This window comes from Podarcis vaucheri (genome assembly GCF_965113315.1).
Source record: "Podarcis vaucheri genome assembly, chromosome: 9".
Classification (NCBI taxonomy): Eukaryota; Metazoa; Chordata; class Lepidosauria; order Squamata; family Lacertidae; genus Podarcis; species Podarcis vaucheri.
In genome coordinates, this window is record NC_138767.1 from 30,241,028 (window position 1) to 30,263,383 (window position 22,356).

The 22,356-nt window shown below is 40.1% G+C and overlaps 1 protein-coding gene across 1 annotated transcript in view; it reads left to right on the plus strand.

Moving 5' to 3' along the window:
• Positions 1-22,356, plus strand: part of BLTP1 (bridge-like lipid transfer protein family member 1) — a 101,139-nt gene that overhangs the window by 46,001 nt on the left and 32,782 nt on the right. Inside the window, 18 exon segments of the mRNA XM_082238478.1 lie at positions 188-385; positions 472-683; positions 1,042-1,193; positions 1,885-2,035; positions 3,125-3,277; positions 3,661-3,901; positions 5,859-6,007; positions 7,367-7,586; positions 9,351-9,509; positions 10,576-10,751; positions 12,222-12,397; positions 13,218-13,924; positions 14,172-14,417; positions 15,059-15,152; positions 16,702-16,752; positions 20,345-20,551; positions 20,691-20,929; positions 21,886-22,130. Of these exon segments, the coding sequence (XP_082094604.1) occupies positions 188-385; positions 472-683; positions 1,042-1,193; positions 1,885-2,035; positions 3,125-3,277; positions 3,661-3,901; positions 5,859-6,007; positions 7,367-7,586; positions 9,351-9,509; positions 10,576-10,751; positions 12,222-12,397; positions 13,218-13,924; positions 14,172-14,417; positions 15,059-15,152; positions 16,702-16,752; positions 20,345-20,551; positions 20,691-20,929; positions 21,886-22,130 (3,776 nt within the window).

Below are 22,356 nucleotides of genomic sequence, written 5' to 3' on the forward strand. Positions count from 1 at the left end.
TCTTGTTAAAATTTACTCATTGCAGCAAATTTTCACTGTTGGAATAACATATAGCCATAGCACAATGGCCTAAAATGTGCACTGCTCTAGTCTTCTGTCTTGAACTGTATCTACATTCCCACAAATGAAATAAATAACATTTTACTGGACAGCTATACTGATATCAACAATATTTTCCTCCCTGCAGATATTGGGACCTGTGCCATAACAGCGATTCCTTTTGAAAAATCAAAAGTCCTTTTCACATTGGAAGAGTTGGACGACTTTTCATTTGTAGATGAAACGGATCATCAGGCAGTTCCAGATGTAACACGGATAGGTCCCAGCCAAGAGAAATGGGGCTGGATAATGTTTGAGTGTGGAATCGAAAATTTGACAATAAAAGGTAAAGCAACATATTGGACCATTTCTTTTGTGCCCTAACATAATAAATTGAGCAAACCAACATTTCCCTCTTTCTTATACTTCTAGGTGGCAGACAGTCTGGTGCTGTTTTATATAGTACATTTGGGAACATGGGTAAATCTTCAGCTGCAGAAAGGGGTGGATTGCTTGCATCCAACAATTCTTCTGATTCTCCAACCGGTAGTGGTTACAATACTGATGTCTCTGACGAAAATCTCCCCTGTGATCAGTTAAGTGCGGCATCAGACACTCATCCAAATTCCATTTCAGATGAGCAGGTGAGACATGTTTTCTTTTTTCTTTATATACATACATATACATATACATATATATACTGATTTTGACAAAGTAATCATAAATAAATAACCTCTTACGATAGTTTGACCCCTTTCCGTTTTAACAGTACAAAGCATGTTTTCTATTGCTCTTGTTCGGGTAGCAACACATTTTCTTATTTGCTAAATGGATCTGATTTTCCTGTCATTGCTCACTTTGGACGCATCCCACTGGGAAAGCATGCAATCCACGAGCACTTTCAGAATATTTTAAAGAGCTGGAAGCATTTCTTCCATTCTGAAAAACAAATTTATCTTGCACCTTTCTTTCTTCTCTCTTTCCTTTATCTTTTTTATATAGGATGAAGGGGTTGAATCAGATGATCTGAAAAAAGACCACCCTCTAAGGCCACCTCCACCTGATTCTTGTAGCATGAAATTGACAATCAAAGAAATTTGGTTCAGTTTTGCTGCTCCTACAAATGTGCGTTCACCTGCCCATATATTTTCAAGGTACGGTGGTTTCCACTTTAGAGTATTCAGGCTGCGTGCTATAGTCTTTTAGGCTAAACCACATGGTATGTTAGCTATGTATCTTTGCCTTGAAGTACAGGGTTCCCCCCCCCACATACACAAATGGGGGCCCTGATGTGCTCTCAGTCCAGAAGAGTCTCCCCTCAATGTCTGTAATTTGTATTGGGTGGGGGAACTCCCCAACTCCCAGTTAAACCTTTCTTCCTATGCAAATTGCAGGCATTCTAGATCAGGATCCTAGCAGGAGACAAAGAGTTAAAGCCCCCAAGCTATCCATGCTAGGGTCTTGATCCAGATCAAGCTCCTCGCCTGAGTTTCCTGAGCTGAGGAGCTTTCACGTCAACTGTTGCAGTAGGTAGTTATTGTCATAACAAAGGTCTACTTAACGATTACCTCAGTTCATAATTATCCAAATTTGGCATTGCTCGCTAGCATTGTCTCCTTGATCTGCATTGCTAAGTCTATAATAAACTTTTGGAACTTAACATGCTTTATATGAGCTGGTTTTGGATTGGGTTCCTAATAGGTACAGATGAAAGCTGGATTTCAATTAAACCTTTCAAGTGTACAGTTAAAGAATATTTAAATGGAAATTCCATATTCAATCACCAGAGTTGAAGGAAGGTGAAATTATACTTTTATATCTGATTCTTCCCCCCCCCCCCAACAGGCAGCTGAACCTTCTAAGCACAGCAACTCCTGCTGTTGGTGCTTGGCTTCTTCCTATTGATCAAGTGAAGTCCTCCTTAAACAAATTAGAAACAGAAGGAACGCTACGAGTTTGTGCTGTCATGGGCTGTATAATGACCGAAGCCTTAGAGGTGGGTGTGTTGTTGATGAATAGATAAACAATTAAGTGCATCACTACTTCCTTTAAAAGTGGTTTAATTTTCAGAAGTGTGTTGGCAGGCCCTTCTGGGTTCATAGTTGCAAACACTTATTAGCTCAGTATAGTTTTCCTAGCCTGTTCCTTTGGAATACATGGAATAACCTCATGTATACTATCTTGGAGGACAAACAGAATGCAAATGCGAATATTATAATGCCGCTCTGGAAATGGATATTGATATTGGCATCTTTGTCTTTTAAAAATAATTGTACTTCTACATTCAAATACCTGAACCTTGGAAAGTACTGGAACAGTGCTGAATGCTTTTTTCTGGCCAGATATTAACACTTCTACTGTCCTTCTGCATGTGGCTTTGAACTAGTTATTTGCCTTACAGTAGTTATATCTAGCCCTAATATTTCATTAGTAGGCTATCATATGAAACCAGGCCAAAACATTACTCGATATATCATTGCATTTTTCATGCATCTCAAATTGTTATTAGGGTGACCCTTGCAGGAACAGAATGAATGCTTTTTGGTGCTCAGGTGACTTGTATTTTAATTTATTCTGATTGTATAATGATTTTCATTACTAATTGCAGTACTTGAGTACTTAGTATTTTGTCATGTACTGATGTGGCTGTGTTAGAAGATGAATACTAGACATGCAAATGAATTCAGCCGAAAAGGAGTAAAACCACATGGAAACATCAGGATGGGTCCTATAGGAAGAGATTGAAAGACTAGGGATTTGTACTCGACAAAGAAATTGTGGGTCCACAAAACATGTTGTTAGGTTTATTTGTTTTCTGTAGTTTTCATATAATGTGAAATGCATAAGAAGTTAAGTTTTGTCAACCTTCTGTTTTAACATCAATCAAAAATAATGAAATATTACAATGTTGCTAAAATGGTAATGTCTTTAAATAGTAAAATCCTAATATAATTCTGTATCTAGGTTTTGGTATATGCACAATATGTGCAGGCCTGGTGCTAGATTTGTAATGTGTTGTGTATTGATGTATTCTGATGTATTGAATCAGTGAATTTAATAAATGTAACCACTTTTATATGTTCAGAACAAAAGCATACACTTTCCTTTAAGAAGCAAGTACAACAGACTGACTAAATTAGCCCGTTACCTACAAGAAAATCCTTCTTGTTTGCTGTGTAATATACTACACCACTATCTTCATCAAGCAAACTATTCCATCATTGAAGATGCAACTATGGTAAGCTAATTTGTCATGTGTTTACAAATGTATTTAAGTGGAAGTTGTTTTCTTAAATTTCCTAGCCCAAACCTGTATGTTTTCCTAGCCCAAACCTGTATGTTTTCAAGTGTCTGAATTGCTTTGGTGTTCTATTGAAATAGCACAGAGACGTTAATGTGGTAAGATAAAAGAAAAAAATAAACCTTGTTTTCTTTTAATAAAATCAAGAACTTGAAGGTCCATCCCAGCTCGGCTGTTGTGGGCTAGCTGGTAGGATCTGTTGTCTGAAAGACGTATGGGTTGGCTCCTTGCATACCCTGGTTGGGTCCCCCTTTTACAGCCTAAAAGTAGTTCCAGTTTTTGAATTTGTTTTTCGAATGTACTATGTGTTTGTCTTCTAGAGTGATGGCCTTCCTGCTCTGGTGACATTAAAGAAAGGTCTCATTGCACTTGCTAGACAGTGGATGAAATTCATTGTGGTAACGCCAGCCTTCAAAGGGGTGAGTTTACATAGGCCGGCTCAGCCAATGAAACTCCAGTCAACTGTACACCATGAGCAAGAGGATGGCTTTGGCCTAGACAATGGAGGTGGTCTTCAAAGTGACACGAGTGCTGACGGAGCAGAATTTGAGTTCGATGCAGGTATCTTTGTATTTCAACTACACTTTCTCAGCTTAACTTGCTTCTGTAAATGTATTGTGTCAAACTTTTCTTTTTCTTCTTTCTTCTTTCCCACTCCATAAATGTCCTCTTATTTAATGACTGTCAGTTGCACAAGCACACATTGGGTTTTATTTTCTTTAAGCTAATCTACTTTGCTTTGGGAATAAATAATAATAATTGCTTCTGTCTTTTCCTTCTGTATGCTATTGCATATTTCATTATGGAATGGAATGCTTAAGGCTAGTATATATGTTCCTTGCTTATCTTTAGATAAGGTACTCAACTTAGTTGCTTCACAAGCTGAACTTATAGCCTCTAATACGGGAATAGTTAACCTTTTGGGCTATATTCACCTTTGGCCAGCCTTCTGTGGGCTGCATGGCAGCAATAGGTGTGACTACGCTGCACTCAACGTGCACGCACAGGATGTGCAAACAGGACAGAAGGCACTCAGGCAGATACACAGACACACAGACTCTTCCTCTGATCAGTTGAGATGGAGAACATATGATTCCCTGCCCACTCATTAAATGATTGATTTGAAGACTGAAAATTTGCATCCCCATCAGGATGCTGACTGGGTGAAAAGATGTAAGCCCCCAAACTTTGTCTACTTAATACTTTTCATTTTTGCTACCAAAATTTGTGATCTTGGAGAGCCAGAATAATTTGCTTGGAGCCTGAATCAGGCCCCCAGGCAATTAAGAATCAAGGAGATCTTAGTGTGTAATAATTTAAAATATGGTTAGCATGGACAGTTCAGTTCAGTTACATATCTGCTATTGCATTTCTTCTTGCAAATTTATCAGTTTTAACATATTTTGATTTCAACCTACACAGAAGTGTTGTTTGTGCCATGTGGAATTAATTAGTAGTGGTTATGCAGTCTTTTTCTATTCTTCAGGTATTCCTTTCTCCACACGATTAACATTGCATATAGAGATAAGCATGTTCTTCCCATCCCTTTCATCCCTGCTTCTTTTGCCCTACATGAGTTGGAGGGTGACTGCAGCTGGAAGCATATTTTAATTGTGTAGGATCCTCAAGTATTTTAAAATCTTGGTTATCCAGGGTTCTAGAGCGTGATGGACCTACATGAGAAGAGCCAGTTTCCTGCTGCAGACAGTTGCTCTACAGTTTATACAGGGAGGTGGACGGTTGGGTGAATTTGCTTGTCTCTGCTGTCTCTTGTTAACATTGTTAACGGCATGGAGAAAGGAACACTTGGAAGAGGGCTCTTGTGTTAGGGGAAAACTGGGGGGAAATTAATCAAAACGTTTAGAAATGGACAACTATGCTAGAGTGTGCAAGTTGGCAGCAAATATTACACTTTGGAAGCAAGTGCATTCTTATTTAGTATTGGCAGCACCTTCTGAAGCTTTTTAGCCCAACAAGAAAGAAAATATTGCAGTTCTGAACACTAGTCTTGTTACCATTATATAACTATATTGAATTACAATTTTGCTTCCCACACAACTATTGAAAAATGTGTGTATTAGAAAAGACTCAACAAATCGATATTTGTGGTTCTTAGTAATTTTGCTGTCTCTTAAGTACAATATGAGGAACACTCGTAACAATGCTGCTACATAAAGCTTTTCACTTAGTTTGCCATAAATTGACAAAGAAGATCTTGATGCAAAGGCAATTGTGAAAAGAGCATACAAATGGAAAACTACTTTATAGTTGTGGCAAAGAGACGAGGGAAAAAATGGATGTGAACAGCTCAGTCTTCAGAAATGCATTATACTCTTTGAAATGTCAACAGGCCCACATTTTAGGGTCTCAAATTGGGTTTAAATCAAATGTCTGCAATTCTGTGTACCAGATGTAAATGAGCACTTACAGGGCAGCCTAGTAATAAGCATCCTCAATAACCAATAGCCTTGGCTACATTTCTCCTATAATTAATCTGTGCAACTGTTGGGTGTTTCAGCCACTGTCAGTGAACATACAATGCTTCTGGAAGGAACTGGTGCCCGCCCCCCGCCCGCTGGTGTTTCTTCTGGTCCTGTGACAGGGGCTGAGATTATGAGGAAATTATCCAAGACTCATACACATAGTGATTCTGGTCTTAAAATAAAGGTAAAACTGCTTTATTCTTAAAACGAGGAGGAGATCGGATATAAAACAAGCCACTTTGTGAAGTGCCTTCCCCTGGCATCAAATGTAGCTTCATTGAGGTTTCACAGAGAGGAGTTGATTCAGAAAACCGTACTCTGAAGCTCTTCTCCATTCTTTAAAGGGGGTGAGGGCTGTGGGGTGAGTGTGAGGAAATATGCAAGCAGGTGGGTGAGGTGTAAAGGGGTGGGGGTTTGTCATATATAAAGAGAGGAGGGGTTGGCAAAGGCGTTGTGGCAAGCAGAGTGACTAGGGGCAGCAGCTCCTAAAAGTTACAAATAAATAAAAACCTCAAAAGAATTATGTGTGTGTGTGTGTGTGTGTGTGTGTGTGTGTGTGTATATTATATATATATATATATATATATATATATATATATATATATATATATATATATGCTTTCGTAGATTTTCACGGGTACAGGAATGCAGGTTTTGGTGTCTTCGGGTGTCTTCCCGTGTAAGAGTCGGGGTGTCTGTGCGACGTTTCGACGAGGTCTCACTCGTCATCTTCAGGCTGGTGCTTTCGGCTTCTTGTTACTGGAACAGAGCAGAATCTGGTGCTTCACAAGCTCAAGAGGTCAAGACACAAAAGCTTTAGCAACTAATCTACACTTAATGACCCACCCAGTGGTATTCAGAATATCACTCATGAAATCACTCAAGATATCCCTCAAGTAATTAAGGAACAAAAGAAGAAGAGGCACACTAATCTAGGAACTTCCTCTCTGCCCAGAACGTTGGAGGCTATACACCACACCCCTCAACAGTATTTATAGGAACTCAAACACCAGATTCTGCTCTGTTCCAGTAACAAGAAGCCGAAAGCACCAGCCTGAAGATGACGAGTGAGACATATATATATATATATATATATATATATATAATATATATATATATATATATATATTTGCTTTCGTAGATTTTCACGGGTACAGGAATGCAGGTTTTGGTGTCTTCGGGTGTCTTCCCGTGTAAGAGTCGGGGTGTCTGGGCGACGTTTCGACGAGGTCGAAACGTCGCCCAGACACCCCGACTCTTACACGGGAAGACACCCGAAGACACCAAAACCTGCATATATATATATATATATATATATATATATATATATATAAAACCATCTGATCTTAACTGTGTTTACTGAGAATTCAGACCTACTGATGTCTAGCTATGTCTTGGCCTGCAATCCAAGCTATGCTTTGGGCTGTAATTTACAGGAATTGACACTTCCTCTGGTTCTAATTGGTGTGACTTGTACATAAGTAAACATGTGCAGGAGCTGACTGTTGGTGGACTTACTGCGATGCCTATGTTTACATTTCAGGGTATCCATCCATATCACTCCCTGAGCTACACTAGTGGGGATACAGCTACAGACTCTCCGGTACATGCTGGTCGTTCTGGGCTGCTTACCAAAGAAAGTCCAAGAAAAGAGAGCCTACTCAGCTACTTGACAGGAAGCTTTCCTAGCCTACACAATCTCTTGGAAGGGACCCCTCAAAGAAGTGCTGCAGCCCCTAAAAGTAGTTCTTTAACAAGAGCAGGTACAGAATGCTTGTATTATGGTTCAGTTCTAGCCGTGAAAGCGTTGATTGATAGCTTAATTTCACAAAATTGATGTTGCTCTACTTGTTGCCTTCCAATAGCCCAGACACTAAGGTTGATGTTCTTTCCTCCTTAAGTGTAAGATGTCCTCAGGTGGGATGTATGCTGCCCCGAGTGCTTGAAGGCAGGAACACACTTGTTTCAAAGGACATGCTCATTTTCTCTGAAGCCTCATTCTTGTCTTTTCTTGAAAATGGACAGTGAATTCCACTCTTTCTCTTCCTTCTCTGCTCCTCAAATGTCTAAATTTTTGTGTCTTCTGTTTGTGCATAGTTGAGGTAGTATTGTGTATCATTATTATTAATTATTATTAGTTATAGGGAGCAGGTGGTGCTGTGGTCGAAACCACTGAGCCTCTTGGGCTTGCCGATCGGAAGGTCGGTGGTTCGAATCCACATGACGGGGTGAGCTCCCATTGCTCTGTCCCAGGTTCTGCCAGCCTAGCAGTACAAAAGTATGCCAATGCAAGTAGATAAATAGGTACTCCTGTGGTGGGAAGCTAAGCGGCCTTTCTGTGCTCTCTGGCACTCGTCACAGTGTCCCTTTGCACCAGAAGCAGTTTAGTCATGCTGGCCACATGAGCAGGAAAGCTATCTGTGGACAAACGCCAGCTTCCTTGGCCTGAAAAGCAAGATGAACGCTGCACCCCATGGTCGCCTTTGACTGGACTTAACCATCCAGGGGTCCTTTACCTTTTACTTTATTATTTGTGCTCAATGGACACGATTTTATAGCTTGGGGTTTTTTTTGGTCTTTCCCCCTTCAGTAGTTTGATAGTTGTTTGCTCTTCTCAGGGACTTCGCTTTGTGACATACTTGTAGCACATCACCTGTTAGTGGTGATGTGACCTGACCCTCTGAAGTCTTCCCATTGCTTTCTTCAGCTCATATTCCACTTGAGGACATCTTTACACTCCTGTAAAGGCCAACGTTCCCTTTGTCCTTTGGAGAAAGACTCAGCAAGGGCTAGACAAAAAATCACCTCCCTCTTCTTTCATAGTTCCTATTGAAATAGCATTATATTACCTAGCTCAAACACTACTGCAAAGATATATTAAGAAAAGGAAAGACCTAAAGCATTTTAACTTTATCAGTAGTAACTGAGACTAATAAGGAAATGCTAGCTGCCTCCTAGTCTGTTCCTCAGACAAATCTTCCTTCCAAGAAAGGTCTTCAGTGAAGAATTCACTCTAATGACTGGAGCATTGTTTAATGAACAAGTAGAAGTCTTATTTTTGCAGCCTTATTTTTAATGCTCTGTTGACGGTAACTGATGTTCAACAATAGAAATGTGTGCCCAGATTTTTACATAGTTAAAATGTACAGCTAGTTTTAAGCACACTAGTTAGCACCAATGCGTTTCTCTGTAAAAGAGCAGAAGAGAATAATAGTGAAGAATTTTCAGAGGCAGGAGGATAAAATATTAATACCTTCAGATCAGTGACATACTGATAAACGTGTTCATTTAAGCACAGGAAGGAAAGGACTGTTAGCTCAGTGAGAGGTATGGGCAAATGTCTTCTTCCCTCCTCTTCATTCCCAAATTGTGATGTTTTTATTTAACAAGAGCTTTCAAGCTGACATTCTCTGTGTGCTTTGAAATATTTTTCTGTCTGTCAGAAGTTGAAAAATATATCACAAGTATAACTACAGAACCCACGTTTTATGGTACATGAAGTGGTCAGTTGTTATTTTATATCCTAGTGAACACCATGCCCTCTGAAATGTTATCTGAACATCCTTTATTATCGGAACCATCATCTGTGAGTTTCTATAACTGGATGTCAAATGCTGTGGGCAACAGAGGAAGTGTGGTTCAAGAGTCTCCCGTCACCAAATCTGCACACAATAGTCTGCCAACAGGTACTGATCGGAAATTCAGTGTTTGCTTGAATATTGACTATTGTATGCAGTTCTTATGAAATACTTAAGGAGCTGACTGTTCATTTAGAAATAATCTTCTTTGGTTGCTAACTGAATCTGATAAATTTCAGGCATGGGCTGCTACATTCAGACAAAGTAGAAACATAAGTTGGAGTGAGCTTCTTTTTTCCTGCTCTATAGGGTGGGACTCAATGGCTTCAAGTTACAATAAATGAGATTCCAACTAAACATCAGGAAGGTTGTGGACTCTCATTTGAGGTTTCTAAGCAGAGGTTGGATGGTCATCTGTCATAGATGCTTTCGTTGAGATTCTTGCATTTCAGAAGATGACCCTCTGAGTCTCTTCCAATGCTACAATTCTATGATTCTAAGAGTCCTGCTGGATTGAACTACTGATTTATCCTGTCCAGTATTACATTCCCAGCAGAGCTCACTAGATACTTCCAGAAACCCACTAGCAGGGCGTCCCTCATTGTTTGCTCCCCAACATCTGGTTTTCAGAGATATGCCATCTGTGAACATGAAGTTGCTATCAAGGCCATGGGTTGTGGAAAAACCAGAATGGCAACTTCAGGCATTTGATTTCCTGAAGAAAGGCCAGCCATTAATTCTCCTTCTCAAAAATAAAAGGGTGAAGACAAAGCAGTTATTAGAATCTTAGAATTGTAGAGTTGGAAAGGGACCCTTAGGGTCACGTGATATTTGTGTCAAGATGTTTTGCTTTGCCAAATGATCGGAGACTTAAGGCCATTTATCATGCTGTCCTTCTAAACAAAGGTGGTACAGACTCCAGGCACTAAAGGATATAGTTTTTAAATCTGATTTTCGCCAGCTGGAATACAGCTTGTGGGTGGTAATTTTCATACTTCAGTTCCTCCTCCTCTGTGAGTAGATGATATGCCAGCTGAAACTGGTGCTGTATCATAAAAATGTCCCTCTTCCCTGACTTGAATTTAATTCTCCTCTTGCTCAGTAAACTAAACAGCTTTACATATTTTAGCACTACATATGCTGCTGGATAATTAATGCAGGAACTATTTTGTAGGGGTAGCTCCAAATCTTCCGACTATACCGTCAGCATCTGACTTCAATACAGTATTGTCCAGTGATCAGAACACATTGGATGGTACACATTCACAGCACAGTACGAGTCAGGATGACATTGCTGGAATCGAGGAAGGTAACCAGGGATTTCCTGCAGTTCAACTTGCAGATGCCCAGGTGAGTGTTTTGCCTTTAAAATTGGAGGATAAATAACCTATCCAAGAAACCAAAGAAGGAGCTAAAATAGTTACCCCAGTGTCCAATTATGGTAACATTTTAGCTGCTCCAGTATTTCATTTTCCCCCTAACCTATAAAAGGTTCTTTCTCTGAATCAATTTGTGATGTCTCACCAGCATCTCATTATGAAATGACAACCTTTGAAATGAGTAATAATTATATCTTGCCATCCCAGAATTACTGAAGGCATATCACACACTGCTGATATTGGGCCATGAGAGCAGTAGGCCACTGAACTGAGGCGAGTCTGGCAGCTCTCCTAAGCAGAGAATGGAAGGCACCTGTTCACATACATAGACAGCATTGATCTAGACCAGTGCTTCCCACTGTGTGAGCTATAGACCTCTGGGGTGTAGCGGAGTTATCTCACAGGGTTTGCAGATTACAACGGCACGGGGAAAGAGAGAGAGAGATTATGGCCCCTAACTATCAGGTATTTTCCTCAGGAGGAGCTGGACAGAAACTGAACATCAGGGGCCTCATCCAAAAATAGGGTGGAGGAGGGAGAGGGTGACGGTGCTGGCACAAATCCCACCGCTGCCACAGCAATAGCCAGTTCTCATGATGCCTGGATGCTGGGTCTCCTGTAGTAGTGGCAGATGCTCAGGGCAGGTACTATTTGTGCTAGGCTCCGATGTCAGCATGGCAGCGAGGGTAGCGAGCCCCCTTTCTTCTTTAACCCCTCCTTAATCCTTTCTTGAAAGGTGGCATTATTCATACGTCTCCATTCACCTGGCTGCCTCTCTCCTCTGCAGTTAATCATCTGCCCCTCTCCATCTTTCTCCCTCTGCCCCCTTGCCTGCATTGCAGCCACAGCGCCATCTTTCCAGCCTTTGGGGGAAAGATTGTTTGCTGAAACAGGCTGTTCCCGGAACCCTTGTGGCAGGCTCACCTGGAGCGAGAGGCTGTGTGGCACAGAGACATCATACAGGGGATATGGTTCATGGACACTTACACCAACCTTACTCAAAACATGGACCCTCAGGGGCAGGGCAACCACCCATTTTATTGGGGCCGCTTTTCTCATCAAGGTTACTGCCATGTTCTTGAACTTGCCTGTCCTGGACCAACACCTGGTGGAATTCCCTGGTTCAGGGAGGGGTTTGTCACAGTCTCCTGCTCAAACGAAGGGTTTTTTGCCATATTATACTCGAATGGAGAGGGAATTCACATCAAAGAAAGAGAGGAACAGAGAGCACTTGTGTCTTGAGACTGGTTTTTACAAATGTATGTTTTTCTTTCTGATTTGGACTACACACTGATTTGAACACACTATATTATTCCAATAATACTGTCATTTTGAAATGCTTAAAGTATGAGAGATGCTTTTAAGATTGCAGCTGTGTTTTCTGCAAGTGTTGAGCAATTTTTATAGCTCTAAAGAAATAACTTGATTCTATTTTTAATAGGTTGTTTTCAAACCACTTCTAAGCCACACAGGAATTCAGTCTCAGGATGCAGCACCACTGTGCTACAGGATGTACTTCGGAGAGCATCTTTCATTCTCAGGGACTCTGGATTGCCTTAGGGCAGATATTGTGGATTCAGATACAGCAAAAGAGAGGAGAAGCAAAAGAGCCCGAAGGTATAGTAGTCAAGTTACATGAATCCATTCAGCATTAAAGAGCATGAACGTATTGCTTAATTACTTCATTCTATTCTATCTGCTTTCTTTTTTCTTAACAAGTCAAAAATAATTTAATCCTAGACTTTTAAGGAAATTATGAACTGAAAACTAGTAAAGAGTTGAAGTTACAATTGCAGCTTTTAAACTTTAACCTTGGAATAGATGTGTTTAAAACATTAGGCTGCTTTGGTGGCTAAAATGCCTATCAACAGAAGCTTACAAGCAAAACAGTGCAAAATTTAAAACTTAGCACTTCGAGTCAGTATGTGACACTGAGTTCCTTGAGGGTGTCAGCAATCACATGAATACTTGTATATGTATACAGTCATACCTCAGAAGTCGAACGGAATCTGTTCTGGAAGTCCATTCGACTTCCAAAATGTTTGGAAGCCGCAGAACGTTCAGACGTTCAGGTTCCAAAGAGCGTTCGCAAACAGGAACACTCACTTCTGGGTTTACGGTGTTCAGGAGCCAAAACGTTCAAGTCGCAAGGCATTCGTCCACCCAAGGTACAACTGTACTGAATAGGACTATTGGTCTATTTAGCTCAGTATTGTCTAAACTGATGTACAATTGCTCTCCAGAGTTCAGGCTTTCCTTAAGATGCCAGAGATTGAAGCTGGGACCTTCTGTATTCAAAACATTTGCTCTAACACTGAACTATGGCTCTTCCCTAATATCTTAAACAAAATATACGAAGGGATAGCCTTCAAAAAGAGAATGATTTTAACATTTAGCTGCTGCAGAATCTTAAAAATGTTTTGTATTTCTTTCTTAGGCAAGGAGCAGTCAATCTTCCTCCCCTTGAATTCAAACCAGCATTAATGTTGGAAACTTTTAGCATCAGTGCTGTTATAATGGAGAAATCAGTGAGCACACCTCAAAACTCCACCAGTGCCCTTGCTTTTCATGACTTTAACAAACGTCATTATAGCACCTTCCATTGCAATTTTACAATCTCATGTCAGTCTATAAGCCAGCATGTAGATATGGCACTGGTTCGTCTTATTCATCAGTTCAGTACCATGATCGATGACATCAAAGCTACGCAGACAGACATCAAACTCAGCCGATACACAGCTGGTTCAGCTTCTCCAACGCCCACCTTCAAAACCCGCAAACACAGAGATTTCCGTTCCTCTGACTTCAGTCGCAGCTCTCGCGGGAGTCTCAATGGTGTCAACAGAGTGAACAATGCAAAAAACAAGCGATCGAACAATGAGAACAATAAAAGAGAATCTCGAAACAAAAATTCACTGGGGAGATCAGAAAGAAGGACTTCTAAAGTATCCAGGAAAGGTTCAAAGGATGTTGTTGATCATGTGACCATTCATATGGACGACTCTGATTCAATTACAGTGTCAGAGCAGAGTGAACCTTCTGCAGAGTGCTGGCAAAATATGTATAAACTGTTGAACTTTTATTCTCTTATATCTGATCCAACAGGGATTTTAGAAAAATCTTCTGAAACGTTTTATCCAGCAGGTAAGAGTTTTTGAAGATACAGAACATGCATAATTCTTAGTTCACACTTACACAGGCTTAATAGGCAAGTCCTTACTACAGTGTATAATATCTATATTGAATTTAGCAGAGTATTACTGCAGTAACTGCCCTGATAGCATTTATACATAGGTGTAGCATGTGAATCTTTTGATGACTAAAGTAATTGTAGGTTCTGGTCTTGTCAGTTTTGCCTAAATACTTCCTGATCTGATGCATTTTCTTGTAGGTGTTCGGAGCCCTACTGAACCTGCGTGTAGGGTTGCATTTGAAAATGAGCAGGATAACAGCAGCTTAAGTAGAACACAGAGGAAACGCAGTTTGGTCACATCAGAACCGCAGCATGTGACCCTGATAGTCTTTGGAATAGGCATGGTAAATCGCACACATCTTGAAGCAGATATTGGTGGGCTAACGATGGAATCAGAACTGAAGAGAATCCATGGCAGTTTCACACTCAAAGAAAAAATGAAAGGTAGAAGAATTATCTGTAGAAACATACTTGTTTTGTCGAATTTATATATAATATTTGCCAAGTGTGTGTGATATAATCAGATCGTTTTTGATAATCCTGCTTTTGCTACTGAAATACACAGTAACAGAGAGAGAGAGAAAATTCCCAGCCAAACTTAAGTAAGTAGAAAAATCGAATTAAATCAGCGTAAAATATTTACTTAAATTAAAATGTTAATAGCATGCCACTGTGGTAGTAAAATTATTTCCAGGTGGTTTAGCTTTTACCACAGTGATAACGATAAATATCTTCTAGCACAGGAGTTGCCAACTTTTTGGGGCCCATGGGCACATTTGCAGACTGAAGAAACTCTTACGGGCACCACACACACCCTGCAACCAAACACAGCAGCCTGCCCTATTGGTTACAGCAGAATGCATCTTTCAAGCCAGATTTCAGTGGGGTCAGGGACCCTTGTGGGCTACAGGAAAAGCCCTCTGCGAGCACATGCACACCCCTGTTGACAACCCCTGTTCTAGAATTAAAACAGCATCTTCATTATGCTTTGCCTGTTGCCTCTCCAACACAAATATGCATGCAGGAAATACATATTTTTGTACTACATCAAACGCATTTGTGTTGTTGTTTTTTTCTGTTTGAAGATGTACTGCATCAAAAGATGACCGAGACATGTGCTACTGCTCATATAGGTGGTGTTAATATTGTCCTTCTGGAAGGGATCACACCAAATATCCAGTGAGTGTACAATTTAAAAAGTGATACATATTCTCTAAACAGCAGTTATGCCTCCATTATAGCCCGTCCTGCTCTTTTAAGGCTTTTATCTGACTGGATTACAAGGAGCTGTCATATGTAAGTAAGCTAAAACTGACAAAGTGACGAGAAAGAAATGCCTTTGTGTACTCTTCTGTCAGGCTTCAAGCATTTAGATACAACTGCATAAAATATAATAATCTGAGATGACTAAAATTAAATATTTATAACATTGCACAGTATTTCTGAGCAGCCAGTTTGTAGTAGGAAATGGACAGAATATTTTCCGTAGTCAAGACTGTTTTGTTTCAGCAGATTTTGCATCATCATTGAAGTGTGTCAAACCAGCCACCTTTTATAAACCTAAAAGGATCTCCCTGAGTATCTTACCCTTTGACCTATTTTCTGGCATATATTTGACCCAAAAGCTTTTATCAGTTTCAAACTATCCCCAATCCCATTTCTTTTATACCACTGTTCATTTTATTATTATCATTATTATAACTATTTGAATTCTGTACAGTTTTTTGTGACTGGATGAAAATGACATCGCAGCATTGCTGGAGGTTGGACTAGATGACCCTTGGGGTCCCTTCCAATCCTACAATTCTATGATTCTATTATATATGTATATTTATATGAAATGACTTATGTAAATTTTTGTACTTAGTTTCAATATCCTTTCATATTATTCTATCTTGACAGATCCACTGTGTACAGTAATTCTTAGAACAGCAATTTGTTTTTTTTAATGCTTTATAGTTTTAAATTCTTTATAGTTGCATCTTATGAGACAATCTGAACTTCCTTTAAGTGTGGCCCTATTGTTTCACTTTTATATTTGCGCTTGGGTGTTCAAAACAAATCTACCCACCTTTTTTGCATGAGCATCTTGAATGATTTTCCTAATACATTCACATTTCTAATAGTCACACACTTGTAATTGCATGATATTGTCATACACTTGAGCACTTAAACTAGAATAGCAAGACACTACAAACCATTTCCCTCTGATTTATGTACTATATGAACTAGTACTCTTTGTTTTTTGGCAGCATTTTCATCACCAACACACTTTTAGAATCTGTATTAGTCCCAATAATTTGTAGATAAATATGAATTTAATATATGCAAGCAAAGTTTGTCCTGTCGTGAAGGATAGTTGAAGTTTTTCACATGAAGCAATTAAAAGTTGGTTCAAAGTGTAGTTGTTGCTTCTGTTGACAGTATAGTGTGTGCTCCAATGGGACCAAGAGGCTCTTGCATGAGTTGACTTCCTTATTCCCAACTGGGGCAGGAACAGCTCTGCACATACCCTACTGGTACAGGCAGAAATGTTATCTGCACTGAAATGAATGGGTTTGCTGAGCATTCCTTGGATCCCCCATGCTTGCAAAACGCCATTGCTTACAAAATAGTATTTTCAGACAATTGGTCTTATTGTGGGTTACAAATATGACTAATTCTTCTGCATGACTGTTCTTTATTTTGCTTTGTTTTTGTTTTGCTTTCTTCCAATCTTCACTCGTAGACTGGAGGATTTCCCTACATCACCAACAAGCACAGCCAAACAAGAATTTCTGTATGTCACATTATGTTTAAATGGCTTGCAGTTAACACTGTGTGTAGTGTAGCTGAGATGTGTTTTTGTGTGTTTAATGTAACCAGCTGCACCTTAATTGTAATTAACATGAAATAGAATTGATATAGTATATCGATCAGCCTATATTAGAAAAGCTCTGGGTTAAGTATTTTTACTCAATAACATAAAATAGTTTTGAAACAGGGTTTTCTTCCCTAATCACAAACTATTTATCTAGAGTCACTAATATAGACTGTAATATGTCAGACAGTTCTATGAGGATAACCCAGGTAAATTAGATTGATTTTATATCTTGCCGTATAGTTTTCCACTAAGTTATGCAAGCTGCTAACATGTCAGTAATGACTTTATGTATTCAACAATGGGTGGGTGGGCTCACCTCAACTTTTAGAAATAAAAGTGTAAAGTCAACTCAGTATGTGAGTTAGAGACTCCGTGCTTCCAGATTCTACAATTTTGCTTTTTACGTGGATGCCTCCCTCTAGCAAGAATAACAAGATGCAGCCCTTTTCTTAATATTGAAGCTGGATAGGTGGGCTGGGTTTCATCCCCACAGTTGTCCTGTGCTTTTGCAGTGCACACATACACAAACACACCTCAAGTGGCAGAAGCCTAAACTGTGGTTTTGTGGACTTAGATCAGGCTTCCTCAACCTCAGCCCTCCAGATGTTTTGAGACTACAATTCCCATCATCCCTGACCACTGGTCCTACTAGCTAGGGATCATGGGAGTTGTAGGCCAAAAACATCTGGAGGGCCGAGGTTGAGGAAGCCTGACTTAGATATTTACCTCTTCTGCTTAGGTCTCTGCTACATGAGTCAAGGAAGTTGACAAACCAAATAACTTGTGATCATGCAGCTAAACTTTATTCTAAAAACCTGTCATGAAAACTCTAGATGTTGCACAGAAATAAAGAAAAAGCATTAGGTTCAGGTTACCTCAGGAACTGATGGATATCACCAAGGTGAAATTGAACAATATAACTGACACAAAGAATGATTCAGAGCAGCTTTGTGTGAGAGATATTTTGGCCTATGGATTTTGGATATTTGGCTTATGAAAGCAGTGTATGGAAAGCAGGGGAAGAGGAAGGGGTATGTGGTGGGGCGGACCGACCTGGATGTCTTCACTGAGGGGGGTAACATTTGGCAGTCATGGGCGGGCAGTGCGCCAAATGTCCACCATCGGCAGCTCGCTCTGCCCCTGGCTGCAGGGTGTGCGTGCCACTCCATGCACCCAAGTGGCTATCCCACACCTGGGAGGGCACCCTCCACGCCCCCCCTTGGGAGCATGCCCTGCCCTGGGCAGCGCGGGCATATGCTCTGCCACTGATGGAAAGAGTTATTTTTCATCTGAACCAGGGGTGGGCAAACTGGATCCAGCTGGCAAGCTAGAGCCTTACCTTACCCACCCTTCATAGGCCAAATTTGACAGGTCAGTGGGACCACTTACCTGTTGATCAGCTGAAATCAGTATTGATGATAGTTGATTGGCACTTGTCAAAGTCCAAAGGCGGTCACCAGTCATCGGTGATCAGCTGATAGATAAAGCGACTTCCTTTGAAGATGTGCTTTCAGGCCCACCAGTCAGCTAATTGGCAGAAAGGGGTTGGCTTCCAAAAGGCCTTTTGAAATCTCTGCAGAAGAAAAATGCTCCCCAAACTGGAGCATTTTCCATCTGCAGAGAAAGCAGTTTGTATTCAAAGCAGTTTCCACAATAACTGCTTCTCTGGAATGAAAGAAAAAATGTTCAAAATTCTCCGGCACTTTGAATACATACTGCTTCCTTTGGAAAGGAAAGAAATTCATTTTCAAAACAGAATGTGTTTTTTTTTTCCAGAGAAAGCTTGCAAAGCCCTTTGTGCAGTACTTCCCATTCACTCGACAGCTAATGGTTGGTTGCTTGGAAAGTGATGTAATGGCCTTTGCAAGCCCCTGTGCCTGACACTTGGGAAGTGCTAAGCACAGGACTAATTGGTCACTGGGCAAGCACTGGGGGAAGAGCTTTGTAGGTGCCTGCAAAACCTCTTTCATCCAAGCTCTTCCTTTACCTGCCCCTCAGGTGGCACAGCTTGGCCAAAACAGCCTCACAGAGTCAAATGAGGCGATCTGGTGGATCTAAACAGACCCAGAGGCAAGAGATTCACTACCTTTGATCTAAGCAATTGGTCTCAACAAGACCATTTAAGATCAAGTATTTCAATTAAGGCTGCATTTCTAAACCGCATACACAAAAGTAAATTTCAATGAAATGTTCACAATTTTTTCTATATAATGATTGCAGTTCACAAGACTTATGAGAGTATTACCGGTAGGTTTTGGCTGCAGGTTTTCCTGCAGGTTTTGTAAGGCAAGTATAGGGGAAATTTCTCCTTGACGGAGCCAATACTTATTTTGATAGATAACATTTTGTATACTTATGTCTTGGTTGAAAGTATGAAATGTTGGCTTCTTGATCCCCAAGAAAATTGGAAAGGATATTTAAAGTACAGATATGGTACGAGTAGTATTTGTCATTCATACATGTCAGTCAACTGTGATGAAATAACTGTGTTTCAAGTTTTCTTTATTTTTCTATTTAAAACATACTGCATTTGCTCTTTTTCTGCTTACTTCAGAAACATAAAATAGCTACAAAGTTTTCATTGAAGCTTGCATTTTAGTGGGAAAAGATATATTTCAGTGTTCTTATTAGGTAATCTATTTGTCTGTTTGAAATTAGCTATTGGAAAGGTTATCTTCTTAAACAGTAAAAGTAAAATCCTTTACTGGGAGATTTGCATGGTGGTATGTCTGTGTTGTCTTTTTGCCCAGAGTGTGGTGTTTTTTTTTAAATGATTGGAATTATTTTGCTGCATATGCCCATGCATGTCATTAAAGCAAATGACTGCATCAGTTGACAGTAGTCATGCTTAATTTGCGGTCGTTCTTTGCTGGTTTCTAGCCACAATTGTCAGCTTCAGTTTAGGTTCCTGGAATGGGAATCTCCCTTGTAATATGAAATTTGACTATTAGTCTCTGCAACTATGCAATCATATACACCTCTACCCTGAAGTAAGCCCCATTTAGTTCAGTGGAGTTTACTCTTAGGTAAGTGGCGCTGTGGGTAAAACCTCAGCGCCTAGGACTTGCCGATCGTCAGGTCGGCGGTTCGAATCCCCGCGGCGGGGTGCACTCCCGTTGCTCAGTCCCAGCGCCTGCCAACCTAGCAGTTCGAAAGCACCCCCGGGTGCAAGTAGATAAATAGGGACCGCTTAATAGCGGGAAGGTAAACGGCGTTTCCGTGCGCTGCGCTAGTGCTGGCTCGCCAGAGCAGCTTTGTCACACTGGCCACGTGACCCAAAAGTGTCTTCGGACAGCGCTGGCCCCCGGCCTCTTAAGCGAGATGGGCGCGCAACCCCAGAATCGGACACGACTGGCCTGTACGGGCAGGGGTACCTTTACCTTTTCTTAATTAAGTGAGGATAGGGTTACAGCGTGAATTGCTGATAAATTTTACTGAGGATGCAAGATGATTCACTAGAGCTGCTTTGTATTTTAAAACATGTAAACAAGTCTCTTCTTCTTCTTAGAACTGTGGTGAAATGTAGCATTGCCAAATCGCAGGCTCTTTATAGTGCCCAAAGGGGGCTGAAAACAAACAATGCTGCGGTCTTCAAAGTAGGGGCTATTAGCATCAACATTCCTCAGCATCCAGCTACACTGCACAGCATGATGGTACGCAGCTCTCATCAGCTCTCAAAACAAATCTCTGACCTCATCAGACAGCCAACTGTAGTGTGAGTATCGCAGTTGATATATGTGTGGAGGCTTGGCCTGTATGCTAGGGTGAACTAAATTTGCATGCTCAAGCTCATATGTTACAATGTTTTTAATATCTAGTAATTGGTATTCTTTTTTAAAAAAATAAATAAATAGTGCCCAGCCTACAAAAGAAGATATTGCAACACCAATGCCTGCAGAAAAAACACCCACAAGTGTAAATCAGACGCCTGTAGAAACCAATGAGTTTCCACAGTTGCCAGAAGGTTTGGAAAAGAAGCCCATAGTTCTTAAATTCAGTGCCATGATTGATGGAATTGCGATTGGAGCAGCACTGCTGCCATCTTTGAAAGCAGAATACAAGATGGGAAGAATGAGAAGTCATGGAATGACAGGTAACATTGCTTCATATTGGGGGGTGTTCCCAGGTTGGTTGGCACATGTGGGAATGCTCTAGGTGTAAAAAAATGCATTGATTTTGAGTTTGGAAAGTAGCTAAATCATTAAACAACAGTTGTCTGTTTTGCTTTTGCAAAGAGAATAGTTCTGCATCACAACAAAGCGTCATTAGTTCACATTTTAGCGGCTGCTTGAATTGCTATTGCCACACTCAGGAAGGATTTTAAAATAGACAGCAATATGTAATATTTTGTGTTCAATATACAGTTAGGTCTTCAGTGATGTTTGAGTGCCATGAAACAAAAAGGTTTGGGGGTTTAACTCTCAAATATTTAAATATGAACCTCCACCTGTCTTACAGAGATGATATATTATCTTAATATTGCATATGCAGTGTACTTTGTTCATTGATTTCTGTTGTTTATTTTTAGCTTGTTAATGGAGTTGAATAGCTGTTAATGGAATAGAATAGGTTCTAAAAAGTACTGTTTGGCCTGAATATAAGCCTCACTTTTTTCCCCAAATTCTGACTGTGAAAAGTTTAAAGTTCAGCTTAAATTTTCAACCTTACATAAATTGTCTTTTGCGATATCACTGCTGAAACAGATGTACGGTAAAACAGAACAGGTGTGAGTGCCTACAGAATTTTAAGGAAGTGGCTTATATTCGGGTATTGTCTTTTTGTCTTTTCTCCCCTTGAATTTTAAAGGTGCGGCTTTTATTTGGGCCAATATGGTAATGGTTGTATTTTGGGACAGCTGGTAGGCGTACCTCCCTTGCACTTGCATAATTTCCATACCGTCTGAGGAATGAGATGAGATAAAAGCTGTTGAAATCCAGCCTCATCAAGGGGAAGGGATAGCATTGGCATGGAAAGTAGGAAGTGGGTGACTGTTTCTGTAACTGCAGTGCATTAATGTAGACTAGTCAATTGACTGTTTTCTTTTCACAGGTGCACAAACAATGTTTACATTTGAGCTGCCAAATCACAGGTTGCGGTTCACTTCCAAAGTCTCTGCCACTGATATGTCTACCATACCTCCTTCAGCCAGTCTTAATCTTCCTCCTGTAACTATGTCAGGCAAATACATAATGGAAGAACACGATACCTATTCAGATCAAATATGGAGTATAGATGAGCTGCCCACTAAGCAAGGTTACTATCTCCAGGGAAATTATTTGCGCTGTGTAGCTGAGGTATGTAGTCTATATATATATATATTATTTATCATTTTTATTTTAACAGGATTTATATGCAACTTAATCATCAAAGCCTCACAGTGGTTTAGATAAAATATGCATTAAAATTACTGATAGAATCAGGTGTTAAAAGCAAGTTAGCCTGATTTTTTCCAATAAAAAAGCATTAGCATTTAGACATTATGCCTGTATATTTAAAGTTTACATAACAGTATATTTTTAT